Source organism: Camelina sativa, chromosome 9 (genome assembly GCF_030686135.1).
Source record: "Camelina sativa cultivar CO46 ecotype springtype chromosome 9, ASM3068613v1".
NCBI lineage: Eukaryota > Viridiplantae > Streptophyta > Magnoliopsida > Brassicales > Brassicaceae > Camelina > Camelina sativa.
In genome coordinates, this window is record NC_141888.1 from 5,143,093 (window position 1) to 5,158,225 (window position 15,133).

The 15,133-nt window shown below is 37.9% G+C and overlaps 4 protein-coding genes across 7 annotated transcripts; 2 read left to right on the forward strand and 2 right to left on the reverse strand.

Moving 5' to 3' along the window:
* Nucleotides 1-2,851: 2,851 nt before the first annotated feature.
* Nucleotides 2,852-6,973, forward strand: LOC104710498 (phytyl ester synthase 2, chloroplastic). The gene is made up of 14 exons (XM_010427108.3): nt 2,852-3,521; nt 3,991-4,042; nt 4,156-4,211; nt 4,293-4,451; nt 4,535-4,639; nt 4,768-4,883; nt 4,964-5,085; nt 5,178-5,286; nt 5,387-5,517; nt 5,607-5,973; nt 6,064-6,177; nt 6,285-6,370; nt 6,456-6,565; nt 6,635-6,973. The coding sequence occupies exons 1-14, from the start codon at nt 3,143-3,145 to the stop codon at nt 6,823-6,825; spliced, it is 2,097 nt and encodes a 698-aa protein (XP_010425410.2). The 5' UTR covers nt 2,852-3,142; the 3' UTR covers nt 6,826-6,973.
* A 1,184-nt stretch (nt 6,974-8,157) lies between these two features.
* LOC104710499 (phytyl ester synthase 2, chloroplastic) lies at nt 8,158-12,617 on the forward strand. Its single transcript, XM_087464196.1, has 14 exons — nt 8,158-8,997; nt 9,407-9,458; nt 9,613-9,668; nt 9,775-9,933; nt 10,017-10,121; nt 10,250-10,365; nt 10,467-10,588; nt 10,687-10,795; nt 10,898-11,028; nt 11,150-11,516; nt 11,609-11,719; nt 11,866-11,951; nt 12,028-12,137; nt 12,230-12,617. Exons 1-14 carry the CDS (start codon nt 8,631-8,633, stop codon nt 12,418-12,420), a joined length of 2,082 nt encoding a protein of 693 aa, XP_087320322.1. The 5' UTR covers nt 8,158-8,630; the 3' UTR covers nt 12,421-12,617.
* A 25-nt stretch (nt 12,618-12,642) lies between these two features.
* On the reverse strand, nt 12,643-14,233 carry LOC104710500 (uncharacterized). Of its 4 annotated transcripts, none has more exons than XM_087464197.1 (4): nt 14,171-14,211; nt 13,925-14,054; nt 12,928-13,718; nt 12,643-12,847 (listed from the first exon to the last, which is right to left on the reverse strand). In XM_087464197.1, the coding sequence occupies exons 3-4, from the start codon at nt 13,687-13,689 to the stop codon at nt 12,818-12,820; spliced, it is 792 nt and encodes a 263-aa protein (XP_087320323.1). In that variant the 5' UTR covers nt 13,690-13,718; nt 13,925-14,054; nt 14,171-14,211; the 3' UTR covers nt 12,643-12,817. The 4 variants fall into 4 exon arrangements, with proteins under 4 accessions (XP_087320323.1, XP_087320324.1, XP_010425413.1 ...); XM_087464198.1 differs by having other exon boundaries at nt 12,928-13,721; nt 14,171-14,210; XM_010427111.3 differs by having other exon boundaries at nt 12,928-13,721; nt 13,925-14,233.
* Nucleotides 14,234-14,843: 610 nt separating this feature from the next.
* LOC147937745 (S-protein homolog 17-like) lies at nt 14,844-15,132 on the reverse strand. Its single transcript, XM_087467770.1, has one exon. The coding sequence runs from the start codon at nt 15,130-15,132 to the stop codon at nt 14,926-14,928; it is 207 nt and encodes a 68-aa protein (XP_087323896.1). The 3' UTR covers nt 14,844-14,925.
* Between the last annotated feature and the right edge of the window lies 1 nt (nt 15,133).

Here is a 15,133-nt window from a genome sequence, read left to right on the forward strand (position 1 = left end):
TATCATTCCACAAGTCCCTGGGTCGGAGAGTTCTGCTCGGCAGCTGAAGGTTCATCCCGCTCGGCCCTGAGCTGCTCCATTGTAGTCAAAACCTTCTCTTCAACCTCATCGACCAAATACGCAATATGGCCATCCTCAGTCAACGTCTGCAACATTCGAACGTTCCCTGCAGCTTGATTGTACTCTAAGAACTTCAACTGAGACGCCTCGATCGCTTCAGCCTATTTCTTGTGCTTCGACAAGAGTTTTTGTGCACGACACGCACCCTTTGAGAATCCTTGATCTTCTCGTAGTAGTCGAACTCACCATAAAGATCTCTCAACCTTCTCGTCTCAGAGTTGAAGGTGAGCTGCAGCCTATTGCGCAAAGTTTCAGACTGTGAGCTTGTCACGAAGAGTATTCCACTCCGCAATTAAACCACTGCAATGATGGTCAAGCTTGGAGACCTCTTTGGACAACTTCATGTTCAAGCGAAGACATTCTTCGAGCTGGTCCTCAAGTCGTTTGATATATTCTTTCTTCAACAAGAGGATAAAAAGATGTTGCGAATGTAAGATAAGACGCTTCAAGCTCGCGGATACGACGTTCATAGCACATGGTCAGATGGTTGGTGAGGGCGACGAGCTACTTTGAAAAAGTGACGAATTATTAGAGAAAAGAAATTACCAAATGGATAAAGAAAAGGGGGAATGGAGAACCTCAAAAAGACGCTTTTGCCACCTCGGTGATGGCCTCCCCTTCTCTCATATGGTTGACCTCGTAAAGGCGACCAGACTCGAAATAGATTTTGCAAAACAATTTTGCACACGAGACCGAATCGTTGGAAAGAGCGCGGGCAGCAGTAGAGTAGTGGAAGTCTCACCGATAGTCCGCCTTTTCTGCCTCTTGGCAAGGTCGGAGCAACCAGGACTGCCATCTTCTTTCCTCGGCCGAGAAGGACTACCTGAGTTTGGTCGACAGAGAAGGACGACCTGAGTTGCTACTGTCTCTTCTCTTCTGGGGAAGAATTTTGACGGGCACGATATGTCGGTTGGAAGGGAGAGGAGTCGCACTCTAGACAACTTGTTTACCAGCAAAAACCTCCGCCAAATGCTTCTCAAGAGAAAGGGAAGGAGAAGCATCCCTTCGGGACAAGGAGGCAGTAGCACGTTCACACGTCTTTTCATGCAAGCGAGATGGATTAGAACGAGGAGAGGAGACGGCGCCAGAAGATCGGTGGTAGCAAGCAAAAACGTCATGAACACCCATATTAAGCTTTCCCATCTTCAAAGCTGAAATGACCGAGCGCGAAGATTAAGAATACATCAATCTTAGTGTTTCAACAAACGGAAACAATTGCGATAAACAGGGGGATAGCGATGAAGGCACCATGGGATAACAACTTCAAAAAAGAATAAGTATAAGGAGGAGACCAGGAACAAATCCAGAGTATAGAAAAAGGAGGGTGGAACAAGTTCGGCTACCCGGTGAAAGGTTTCACCCAGAGAAAAAATTGATTGAAATCCTCGACGACCCCCTAAGCGACTTTCAGAAAAAAATAAGACTTCTCCCAAGTATAAGTTTTCCCTTTCGCCCCTTCGACGAGCGGTGGCTTTGTTGCCGACCCCCACATAGTATTCCACTTTCTGTTAGCATGATTTAATTGCTTAAGCTCCTTGCAGTGGTCAGAGCTAAGTTCGACACGTCCCGTCTCAGCCAGAATTGAGAGACCCACCGCGTTATGAAAGGTTGCAGAAGTAAATTGGGAAATGGCCGCTTGCCTCCTGGCAAAGTATCTCATCAAAAAGGAGGGCAGGGGAAAAGTAAGTCCACAATCGGTAAAAAACTTTTCGAAAAGACAAATGAACCCCGGCGGTGTGTCCCACGGTATGTCGTTCTAGGGATCACGATGTTAGGTTGGACGGACAGTTTCCCAATCCTAACTGCTTTGGTAGTCAAGTTCAGCTTGGAATAAGTTTTAAGGATGTAGGAGAGAATATGTCTCCTGGCTCCCGGAGGGTTGGCGATGACGGGGAGAGAACCTTGTCTAACTTTTCGATCTGCTGGAATGTCGAGATCGTTTAACGGCTAGTGAATCAAAGAGAAACTCGTCTAACTATTCGATAGACGGAGACTCGCATGAAGGAGGGATAGAGTTACGAGTCTACCGACCCCAATGACAAAAAGGGATGGGTAGGTCATCAATGTGAGGGGTAGCTAGAGCCAGTCGAACTTTCTAGGATAACCATGGGACGAGCTAGCATTGACTTGTAGAATATGACGAAGTTCAAACTCTCTGCACCAAACTACGAACTGAAGGCGGGGCGGGGGACTAGTTTTAGGGGTTTGTTTGCATTCTCAAAAATGAGGCATGGCTCATGGATGCCTTCAAAGGCCCAAAAAAATAGATGAGATTCTGAAAATGTGGATAAGGGTATTTTGGTTATTTTGACGGATAAACCGACACAGTATCTTATAAATATGAGTGTACGACATTCGAAAGGAGGGAAAGGAGAAGTCGTTAGAGAAATGACAGAAAATTAATGGCTGACTCGTCGATTCGGTAAATTGGACAAACCAAACGAAGTAGTCCGACTTAATAGAATTTAACTCACATCTCATTAGCTCGTCGAAACTTACTTTGTAGTTCGGTCTTTGACAAATCTTAACTTATATTTATAAAGAGAACTTTCGATACTTTTCCCTTAGACAATATACTTTAATTGTGACCCGATTTGGACATCAACATGTCGACAATAATACTGTAAGCATTTCATGATCATTCAGGTCAATCATATATATTATCACTAAATTTGTTTCTTTATAATGATATATATATATATATATATATACATCTACCCATTTCTTCAATGAGGTCTAGTGGATTTGTATTTTTCGTTTTCCAGTCGTTTCCTCTATCCCCTATTTATTTTTCTTACTCTAATTATTACCCGATTACTGTATATTGAGTTATTGACTCTTAAACGATACTCCAAGGACCACATGAGATTACGCATGTGACATGTCGAATAATGTTTTGTTTTTCGCAATTAAGGAAATACTGAAGTTTTGTTCTTGGCTCGTTGGTGGGACTAGTTTTGTCACATTTCTGAGTATAAGCTAAATAGGAAACGGCTAAAACTCTCTATAGAGCTTCTCACAAATGGCAATCACGGTACTTCGCTCGACCTTGGGTCTCTGTACCGTCTCATCCTCATCAAACCTACGACAACAACGGACCTCATCCCCGAAGCATCGACTCACTTCGGTCAAATCTGTAACATCCACGACTCCTCCGCCTTCTAGGGGTGTTCAACGGAGGCGGAAGAATAATGATGAAAACGGAGCCACGGCGGGGAAGGTGGTGGAGAATCCGTATGCCAAAGTGGAGGCGGCCCGTTCTGATTTGAGGAAGAGCTTGTCGGATTTTTTGGAGGAAGCGAGAGATTTCGTGGGAGATGGAGGAGGTCAACCTCGTTGGTTCTCTCCGCTGGAGTGTGGCGCTCAAGCTCAAGGCTCTCCTCTCCTCCTCTTTGTACCAGGTTTGTCCTCTTTCGCCTTCCGATTTTGAATTTATATTCCAACCCACGTGTCGTGGTAGTAATTGGGATTTAAATGGATACCAACCCACGTGTCGTGGTTGAGGATCCGTTTCTCATAGACGTAAGTACTTGGAGTCTTGAGTTTAATCCGAGGTGGGCTTGCCGGAGCTTGCAAAAGGGCCTACGGATTAATCAGTCTTATTCTTAGAACGTCCCGCATTGGAAGTTGACACAATATATTAAGTACATGGTTTCTCCAACTCATTGTTAACTGGTTTTTGAATTGCAAGTCTTTAAGCCAATTACAAAAATATCATAATATGAATGGATCTTTAGAGGGACATGATAAATTTGTTTGGTTAAATTGTGATAGTTTCTACGGATTTACGATCTCTGAAACGTTACTTTTTTTTTCCTGTTTTTTTTTTTTTTTTCCTAAAGAAAACAACTGAGGATGTATAACCTGCAGGGATCGATGGGACTGGACTAGGGCTCATTCGCCATCACAAGAAACTCGGGGAGTGCGTATTTTCACATTATTTCTCTGTTTGTCCAAGAACTTCAAGTGTAGGTAGAGTGTTTGAAATATTGACATGTAAGGATCTTCATTCTTGATGTTGTTGTCTTTGAGTAGGGTTTTTGATATATGGTGCCTGCACATTCCAGTCAGCGATCGTACTCCTGCTGAAGGTACCTTTTTCTCACACTACAAAAAAATGGTTAACTGACAGAGAATACAGTTACTTGGAACTAAAGACTTTTTGTATTCAGACTTGGTGAAGCTTATCGAGAAGACTGTTAAGTCAGAGTACCATCGGTTCCCAAACAGACCTATATACTTAGTTGGAGAATCTATTGGAGCCTGTCTTGCTTTAGATGTTGCAGCCAGGAATCCCAATATTGATCTTTCTCTGATCTTGGTTAATCCAGGTGCACAGCACTCGTTCTGTATGATTCTTAATCAGTGAATATCACAAAATCTTTTCTCATCATAGCTACATTGTTTGTTGCAGCCACACATGTCAACAACTTCATATCGCAACCTCTATCAGGAATGCTTAATGTTTTACCAGATGGTATTCCAACACTATTGGAAGATATCTTCAGTGTTAAGCAAGGTACACTTTTATTCTCTTCTCATATTTCTTTCTTGAATCATAAGTTAACCAAATGATTGATTATCATGTTAAGTGTATAAAACGTAGATCAAGAACTTCTTCAAAAATGTGTTTCTTTGTTATGGTAGGCGATCCGCTGACTGGAATGTTAGAGGCTTTGTCAACTGAGTTTTTTAGCCAGCCAATGGGCGGAGTGGGTGGAGGGATGCTAAGAGATATCCTTGCTGTTTCAACTAATCTTCCTGTTAGTATTCCATCTTAGAAACTTATGATTACCGACTACACAATTCAATTTCAATTCTAGAGTTCAAAATATATTTGCAGACTCTTGGTAGGATGTTGCCTAAGGACACACTGCTTTGGAAGCTGGAAATGCTCAAGTCTGCTATTGCTTCTGTGAATTCTCACATATACTCAGTCAGAGCGGAAACACTCATACTTCTAAGGTCCAATAAATATCTGAATATCTTTTACTTGTAAAAAGGTATTCTAGCTTGGATATAAGTGTTCGTGATTATGTGGTTGTTGACTATTGCAGTGGACGCGATCAATGGCTACTGAATGAGAAAGACATTGACATATACTCGCGCACGTTGCCAAAATGTATAGTCCGTAAGCTTGATGAAAATGGACAGTTTCCCCTTTTGGTTAGTGATCTCTCTTCATCCAATAATAGAAGAAATATGCATTGATACATATTTGTAACCAACACAACACTTCAACAATCTCTTTTACATCTCGTATTAGGAGGATGGGGTAAATCTGGCTACGATCATTAAGTGTACTTCTTTTTATCGCCGTGGGAAGTCTCATGATCACATTACGGATTATATTATGCCTACCACATATGAGTTAAAACAACAAGTAGACGATGACCGGTAAAATGCCTCACTAATTGCTTTGTGACATATCAGACTATCAAGTAAAAAGTTATTGTGGATACCGAATGATAAATTCTGTAGTGCAGATTGGTAGTGGCTAGTACTTCCCCTGTAATGCTGTCGACTCTAGAAGACGGAACAATTGTAAGGAGCCTCGAAGGATTACCTTCAGAGGGACCTGTTCTGTACGTTGGCTATCACATGTTATTAGGATTTGACTTGGTTCCAATGGTAACTCAAATCATGAAAGAGAGAAACATTCACCTGCGGGGTTTGGCACATCCCATGTTCTTTATAAATCCCCAAGACTCGATAGTCGACATGAAGATGTTTGACAAATACAAGATGATGGGTGGAGTTCCAGTCTCTAATTTCAGTATTTACAAACTACTGCGTGAAAAGGCTCATGTGCTTTTGTATCCTGGAGGTGTCCGTGAAGCCTTGCATAGAAAGGTGATAATATTAGTCTGTGAACTTTTCATAGTTTCTGTGTTCTTGGAAATTTTTATTTTAGAGGCTTAAATGTACAGAGTGACTTTGCAGGGTGAAGAATACAAGCTGTTTTGGCCAGAACGATCCGAGTTTGTGAGAGTTGCATCGAAGTTTGGAGCAAAAATCGTTCCTTTTGGTGTTGTTGGAGTAGACGACATCTGCGAAGTAAGCTTCATCTACTCTGTTCTGCTTCATTCATGTTTACACGTTAGCAAGAGGCAGAAGCAGTGTCTCCGTATTCAAAATGATGATAACTCTACTCTATATCTCAGATTGTACTGGATTCCAATGATCAAAGGAAAATCCCAATATTGAAGGATTTTATGGAAATGGCAACAAATATTGCTGGCAACATAAGGTTGTTTCATCACACACTACTATTTATAGATTGTTCTCATAATCATTCAAGTAATACTCTTATGAACATTGATTTTGAACGTCAGGGAAGGCGACGAGAGCGAATTGGGAAACCAAGATATCTGTTTACCAGCAATTCTACCTAAGGTTCCAGGGCGGTTCTACTATTACTTTGGCAAACCAATAGAAACAGCAGGTACGTATTTAATCAAAGTGTATACTCTCTACTTCAAATCACTAACCTCAATACTTACAATAATGGCAGGTAAGGAGAAAGAGCTGAAAGACAAAGAAAAGGCACACGAGCTTTACTTGCAAGTCAAGTCTGAGGTCGAACAATGCGTCGCCTATTTAAAAATGAAAAGAGAGAGTGATCCTTACAGACACTTGTTGCCAAGGATGTTGTATCAAGCAACACATGGTTGGTCTTCTGAAATTCCTACGTTTGATCTCTAAAATCTCTCTTTTATTTTTAAATTACGATGTGGCTCTTTATATGTTGTACACATCTAATCATACGATATTTACAGGTTTTAAGATTCTGATTCTTTAGTGATCTAAAATCTTTTAACTGTTACATGGAATATAAGACAAGATTATTTAATTGAACGTCCATGACATGAATCTACCTACTACTTCATAAGATGTCAAGTTTTAACCAATTTGAGGGGACTTATGAATGCCGTCATATATATGTGATGTGGCTTAAGGATCAGACAAACATTTTAACTACTTTTTAAAAATGCAAATTAAGGATCAAGTTAGAGATTAATTGACGCTTGTGTTTATACATGCTAGTAGTATTTATAGAGACGGAGTCGATGGGCATCTATGTTTTCTAACTTTTCTAAAGTCTCTTCAATTATTATTTCAATAGGTGTGATTTGTTTGTACCATATTTTCAACTGAAAATGTAAATGCAATATCTTTCAAAAGTACTCATTTCTACCATAATTGTGAAATTCTAAATATATAACACCATATTGATACCTTCTTTATATATAAATCATTGATTTAATAATAAGGGATTATATATTATTTTATATTTTAGATAAATTCTATCATAAGATCTGGGAAGACATTTCAAAATCATCGTTTGAATAACAGAGAATTTAATATAGAAACACAAAAGTTCCAAAATACGTACTTAATCTAATAGAACCCTCTAAGAAGAGTGTGTGTTAGTTCATTTTGATACTAGTATATGCCTTTGGATGTAGATGCATATTCTTACAACAGAAAAAAAAAAACATGTGCATTTTAGATATTTTGATACAACATATGCATCCAGATGATGATGATGAATATGCATATTGTTAAAACAAAACTGCATTTAGATGGTCTATCTAAATGCACAGCTAAATACATATACGAATAGCATACATATACATTATCTAAATGTATCACATGGACCATTTGAATAATGCATTATCTAGATGAATTAACGAACATCTCCATTTTTTTTTTGGTTTGCATAATGGATCTTATATTGTATATATACTTTTCTAAAATCTAACTAATACGTTAAGAAAAAAAAATCCAAAGTGATACACATACATGTGATTAATAGTTTGTGAAATTTCTTTTTGTTTTGTAGAAATTTCAGAAGACGAACCTTGCACGTCTAAATTTAGATCCTAAATTATAACAAGATCCAAAAGGTCACTGTTGGTGTTGTATATATATCCAAATCTCTATATATTTTGACTAGCCCATATATAATTAATTAGTCAAACAAATTGTTATTTATTTATTTATAAAAACTTTTGGTCATTTCTCAAATTGTTATTTTTTTTTATCTATAATGTTAAGATATCTTCTTCTTTTTTTTTTTTTTTCTGGGATTACAATCAAATTTCTTTCTTATTTTCATGCATGATTTAAATGTGATAATGAAAAACATATATAGGTCCGCAGAGATATGATACCAAAAGCATTTCCTGATCATTCAGATCCAGTGGATTTGTATTCTTATTCAATCATACATAGTTGGCAAAAAATAATAATCTAGTATCAGTAAATTTGTTTCTTCATTAACCATTTTTGTTAGTCAAATGATTTACCAATTATTACCTCTTAAAACAAAATTATACCACATGTGAAACGTCCAATATAAGAAATATCTTTTCAAAAAGGATATAATAATGTTTTCTTTATGTCCGCGCAATTTCTTGGCTCTTTTGTTGGGAATAGTTTTGTCATATTCTGATTATAAGCAAATATACAAACGGCAAAAACTCTCTGTTTAGAGCTTTTCACAGATGGAGACTACAATGGTACTTCGCTCAACCTTGGGTCTTTGTGTCGTCTCATCTTCATCAAACCTACGGCAGTACCGGACCTCAGCCGCGAAGCATCGACTCACTTCGGTCAAATCCGTAACATCCACGATTCCTCCTTCAAGAAAACGGAAGAATAAGGATGAAGACGGGGACACGGTAACGAAGGTGGTGGAGAATCCGTATTCCAAAGTGGAGGCGGCGCGTCCTGATTTGAGGAAGAGCTTGTTGGATTTTTTGGAGGAAGCGAGAGGTTTCGTGGGAGATGGAGGAGGTCCACCTCGTTGGTTCTCTCCGTTGGAGTGTGGCGCTCAAGCTCCAGGCTCTCCTCTCCTCCTCTTTTTGCCTGGTTTGTCCTCTTTCCCCTTACGTAAATTCAAGAATTATAGTAATCGCAATTTAAAATAGATATCAACCCGCGTGTGGTGGTTGAGGATCCGTAGATGTAAGTGGCCACCTGGTGTCTTTATCCGAGGTTGGCTTGCGGGAACTTGCAAAAGGGCCTACAGACTAGTTTTATTCTTATAATGTCACATATTAACATTAATTGTACATAGTTTTTCTCCACTCGTCAATTGGTTTTTGAATTACAAGTGGATGATTCTTCATTAAGATTTGATCCGCACATCAGTGCCAATAAAGAAAATAATAATATAAATGGATCTTGTATTGTTGATAGTTTCTATGGAGTTTTTTTTGTGTCAAGCAACGTTAAGCTTATTCAAGGTAACGAAACTGAGGAAACTAAGAACTTGCAGGGATCGATGGGACAGGACTAGGGCTCATTCGCCATCACAAGAAACTAGGAGAGTGCGTAATTTCACATTATTTCCTTTCAAGAATATATATATATGGTTTCTCTTTTTCTGAAAATTCCTCATCATTCTCTTCTTGTTTGTCTAAGAACTTGGAGTTTAGGTAGTTTTTGAAGTATTAACATGTAAGGGGTGTTGTCTTTGAGTAGGTTTTTTGATATTTGGTGCCTTCACATTCCAGTCAGCGATCGTACTCCTGCTAAAGGTACCTTTTTATTTCCCCTTCGAAGCACTACAATAAGTGATTAACTGACCGAGAAGATAGTTACTGCGAATTAAAGCCTTTTTTGTTTGTGTTCTGTTTTATTCAGACTTGGTGAAGCTTATTGAGAAGACTGTTAAGTCAGAGTACCATCGGTTCCCAAACAGACCTATATATTTAGTTGGGGAATCTATCGGAGCATGTCTTGCTTTAGATGTTGCAGCCAGGAATCCCAATATTGATCTTTCTCTGATCTTGGTTAATCCAGGTACACAGCACTCGTTCTGTATGATTCTTAATCAGTGAATATCACAAAATCTTTTCTCATCATAGCTACATTGTTTGTTGCAGCCACACATGTCAACAACTTCATATCGCAACCTCTATCAGGAATGCTTAATGTTTTACCAGATGGTATTCCAACACTATTGGAAGATATCTTCAGTGTTAAGCTAGGTACACTTTTATTCTCTTCTCATATTTCTTTCTTGAATCATAAGTTAACCAAATTATTGAGTATCAAGTTGGATCTATAAAACGTAGATCAAGAACTTATTCAAACATGTGTTTCTTTGTTATGGTAGGCGATCCGCTGACTGGAATGTTAGAGGCATTGTCAAATGAATTTTTTAGCCAGCGAATGGGCGGACTGGGTGGAGGGATGCTAAGAGATATCCTTGCTGTTTCAACTAATCTTCCTGTAAGTATTCCTTCTTTGAAAGTTATGATCTATTTATCGACTACACAATTCAGTTTCAGTTCTAGTGTTCATCTAGTAATGTGATCAAAATATATTTTCAGACTATCAGTAGGATGTTGCCTAAGGACACACTGCTTTGGAAACTGGAAATGCTTAAGTATGCTATTGCTTCTATGAATTCTCACATATACTCAGTCAGAGCGGAAACACTCATACTTATGAGGTCCAATAAATTTCTGAATAGCTTTTACTTGTAAAGAGGTATTAATTATATAGCTTGGAGCATAAGTATTTGTCAATACCTTGTTATGACTATTGCAGTGGACGCGATCAGTGGCTGCTGAACGAGGAAGACATTGACAGATACTCGCGAACGTTGCCAAAATGTATTGTCCGTAAGCTTGATGACAGTGGACAGTTCCCCCTTTTGGTTAGTGATCTCTCTTCATCCAATAATAGAAGAAATATGCATTGATACATATTTGTAAGTTGTAACCAACACTTCAACAATCTCTTTTACATCTCATGTTAGGAGGAAGGAATAGATCTGGCTACTATAATCAAGTGTACTTGTTTTTATCGCCGTGGGAAGTCTCATGATCACATTACGGATTACATTATGCCTACCACATATGAGTTAAAACAACAAGTAGACGATCACCGGTAAAATGCCTCACTAATTGCTCTGATCTATATCTTACTTTTTCTTTATGCTTAGCAGAACAAATCAGACTATCAAGTATAAAGTTACAGTGGATAGTGAATTATATGTACTGGAGTGCAGATTTCTATTGGATGGTACTTCTCCTGTAATGCTGTCAACTCTAGAAGACGGAACAATTGTAAGGAGCCTCGAAGGATTACCATCAGAGGGACCTGTTCTGTACGTTGGCTATCACATGATATTGGGATTTGAGTTGGCTCCAATGGTACTTCAACTCATGAAAGAGAGGAACATTCACCTGCGGGGTTTGACACATCCCCTGGTATTTAAGAATCTCCCAGACTCTGTAGTCGATACAAAGATGTTTGACAAATATAAGATAATGGGTGGAGTCCCAGTCTCCAGTTTCAATATCTACAAACTACTGCGTGAAAAGGCTCATGTGCTTTTGTATCCTGGAGGTGTCCGTGAAGCTTTGCATAGAAAGGTGACAGTATAGTTTATATAAACCTTTTACGGTTTCTACATTCTTTGGACATTCTTATTCTAGAGGCTTAAATGTACAGAGTGACTATGCAGGGTGAAGCATACAAGCTGTTTTGGCCAGAACGATCCGAGTTTGTGAGAGTTGCATCTAAGTTTGGGGCGAAAATAGTTCCTTTTGGTGTTGGAGAAGACGACATCTGCGAAGTAAGCTTTATCTATCTACTCTGTTCTGCTTCCTTCATGTTTACACGTTAGCAAAGCAGCAACCTAGAATGACGATAATAACTCTACATATGCTGCACTCTATATCTACCCGAACCTCAGTTATGAGTTAACTTTGATTTTCTTAGATTGTCCTGGATTCCAATGATCAAAGGAACATCCCTATCTTGAAGGATTTAGTGGAAAAGGCAACAAAGGACGCTGGCAACATAAGGTGTTTCATCACACACTATTAATATATTGTTCTCAAAATAAGTAATACTCATATGAACATTGATTTTGAACGTCAGGGAAGGCGATGAGAGCGAACTGGGAAACCAAGATTGCTGTTTCCCAGGACTTGTACCTAAGATTCCTGGGCGGTTCTACTATTACTTTGGAAAACCAATAGACTTAGCAGGTACGAATATGATATAAATCTAAATATATGCTCTCTACTTCAAATCACTGACCTCAATACTTGCAACAATGACGGGTTTTGTTTTCTGGCAGGTAAGGAGAAAGAGCTGAAAGACAAAGAAAAGGCACAAGAGGTTTACATGCAAGTAAAGTCTGAAGTTGAACAATGCATTGCCTATTTAAAAGTAAAAAGAGAGACTGATCCTTACCGACATTTGTTGCCAAGGACATTGTATCAAGCCTCCCATGGTTGGTCTTCTGAAGTTCCAACATTTGATCTCTAAATTCTCTCTTTCATTATCTAAAGTATACTTGGCTAGATATGGTGTACACATCTAATCATATGATGCTTAGAGGTTCTAAGATTCTTTATAGGTTTAAGGTCATTATTTGATCATGCAAAATTAGACAAAATATTTTAAATTGATCATGTTAGTACTTTGATATGAATCTATCAAGAAGGTTTTTCTGGATGCAGTCATATGTGATGTGGCTTTACGATCAGATAATCGTTTCAACTACTCTGTTTAAAATGATGGATTCTTCATTTACATTGTAAAACTCACAACCCAAGAAGAACAATTCTGACTAAACATCGTTTGCAGACAAAGACAAAAGGTCTAATCTTCTCCAGCTGCAGAAATCTGTGTTATGGGAAATTCCCTTTGATTCTCTTATCTTCTATGCTTTGACATATTTGTCTACATAACCCTGCCAAAAACAAAAAAAAAGAACCACCATCACAAGTCTGGTTCGGTAATGATGGAATTTAAGGGGATTATGTGACTTACCATAACCAGTTTAGTCAGCTTCTGCCGTGAAGTGTCAATGTACCTATCGATCTTAGCTCTTGATTTGGGTATACGATGACCCTCCATTGAATTCGACACTTTATCCACAACTCTCTTCACAATAGTCTTAAACGCCTCTTTGCTCATGTTCCCTTGTCTCCAAGATGGTTTCAGAAGATCCTTGACGAATTTCGTAAGCACGACTTTGAAAAGCTTCATGGACCTTGACGAATCTCTCTCCTTTGATTTCTCTCCAGAGTTTTTCCTCATGTCATCATCACCTTCATGTACATTGTTCTCTACCTTCATATCCTCGTTATGAGAGTTCGGAGTCCCAGTCTCATGGCTGTTACATTCTCTTCCAATCTCCGCATTCTCACCAAACTCATCGTTATCACCAGAGACCACAACTCCAATATCATTTCCTGTAGTGGTGTTTTCTTCTTCAACATCAGGTGGTTTGTTAGAGGAAACACTGACCCGAGCTGTCATGTCAGACTCACTCAGAGCTTCTTTATCAACAACACCTTGAATGTTTTCTTCCATACTGAGTGGTCTGTTGGAAGAAACGCTCGCCTTCGGTACTGGTTCATGCTCTTGAGCACAATCTAATTCCACAGAAACTGGTTCAAAGCTGTCTACAAAAGGATCATACATGTCCCCACCAATACCACATTCAGAAACAGCCTTGGCTTTTCCAGAGTAAGGTGAAGAAGAAGCTTGCCTTGAACCATCATCAGGAAGCTCTATCTGAAAATTCATGTTCTAGAATTTGCTTTTGGAGATGATTGCTACTGCAACAAAAACCAAACCATTCATGGGTTACTTGCATTAAAGCCCTAAAACATGAATCATAACAATGCTGCAACACAAAATCAAAACCCTAAACCCAAAAATCAAAGAAATTGCCAAACTAAAACACAATCAAACAACATAATACTGAAATTGATAAAAACAAATAACAGAATCAGAAGCAAATGATGAGAACATAACATACTTCTTTTGCGAGATTGAAGACGAAAGAGAAGCTAAATCGCGTCTAGTGGTAGATTTACATGTCCCTTGTTCAACTCAAGGAAGAAACCAGTTTTCTCTACTTGTCATCTTCTGATTTTTTTTTTTTTTTCCTTTTTTTTCAATTCGTTACAAAATCGAATCCACCATTACAAGAGACGATTTAGTAGAAGATATAAGAGGAGGAATTGAATCAGAGAAGTAATGAGATGAGATTACTGATTGGTACCTCTAATTCTAATTGGTCTTTTGGATCGAACTCCTCAGACTGAAAATTGCGTTTTATATGTATATATAAAAAGAAGAACCCTAACCCTTTTATTTGGGCCTATGTTGGGTCTTAACTCTTAACGTTTGGGTTGGGTGTTGAGACTTAAACTTTGTCGCTACCTCATTAGCTACTACACATTTTTTACAGAAGTGTCCAGTCTAAAAACACTCTCCTCTACTATATTATTAAATAAAACATGTTATTTCAAAATCCAAGTGTTTTGATTTTTATAATTTACAATTTTACATGAATTTACAAATCATTCATCCAAATGAAACATTTTAAAATAGTTTGTATTTAATACCATGTTTTTTTGTGGAATTTTATGTGCTTGCACTTAATTACATCTCCAACTGATCGGGGTTTAGCAAAACTTTTTCCAACTTCATGTAGTGAATTTTTACATCTAAAAATTATATGATTTCAATTACACAAAATCTTATTATATATTCACAAATAATGAGATGAATAACACAAAGTTATTATATATATTTTTACATCTAAAAAACTCATAACTAGAAAAATTATATGGTTTCAATAACACAAAATGTTATTATATAGTTATAAATAATGAATTAAATAAGAAATGAACTTTTACAAGATTTTTAAATAAATGATAAACTCGACACAATACAAATAGTATTGTTTAAATCTTATATTGATCACCTTAAATATTGAAACTTCTTTTGATTTTCAAATAGCTCATAACGTTTTTAATATATCCAATCAAACACTTTATGCATATTAACCGCGTTTTTTATATGTTTACCACCTTCTTTCTTTAGATAGATGCCATCTTCTCTCGCTCTCCAATCCCATACGCCTCCATGATCAGAATGACTAAAAAGTTTAAATGCTGTAAAGTTCTGATAGTATCTGTAGTTAGGCCCTTGTTGCAAGGTACACATGAAACGAGTCATA

Bases quoted from the DNA above. Each gene is read 5' to 3' on its own strand.
- LOC104710500 (XM_010427111.3), bottom strand. From the start codon at position 13,689: ATGAATTTTCAGATAGAGCTTCCTGATGATGGTTCAAGGCAAGCTTCT. The intron at 12,848-12,927 runs GTAAGTCACATA...TGTTTTTGGCAG, and splicing joins AGCTGACTAAACTGGTTATG to GGTTATGTAGACAAATATGT.
- LOC104710499 (XM_087464196.1), top strand. From the start codon at position 8,631: ATGGAGACTACAATGGTACTTCGCTCAACCTTGGGTCTTTGTGTCGTC. The intron at 10,366-10,466 runs GTAAGTATTCCT...ATATATTTTCAG, and splicing joins CTGTTTCAACTAATCTTCCT to ACTATCAGTAGGATGTTGCC. The intron at 11,952-12,027 runs GTGTTTCATCAC...TTTGAACGTCAG, and splicing joins AAGGACGCTGGCAACATAAG to GGAAGGCGATGAGAGCGAAC.
- LOC147937745 (XM_087467770.1), bottom strand. From the start codon at position 15,132: ATGACTCGTTTCATGTGTACCTTGCAACAAGGGCCTAACTACAGATAC.
- LOC104710498 (XM_010427108.3), top strand. From the start codon at position 3,143: ATGGCAATCACGGTACTTCGCTCGACCTTGGGTCTCTGTACCGTCTCA. The intron at 4,043-4,155 runs GTGCGTATTTTC...GTCTTTGAGTAG, and splicing joins CATCACAAGAAACTCGGGGA to GGTTTTTGATATATGGTGCC. The intron at 4,640-4,767 runs GTACACTTTTAT...TTGTTATGGTAG, and splicing joins TATCTTCAGTGTTAAGCAAG to GCGATCCGCTGACTGGAATG.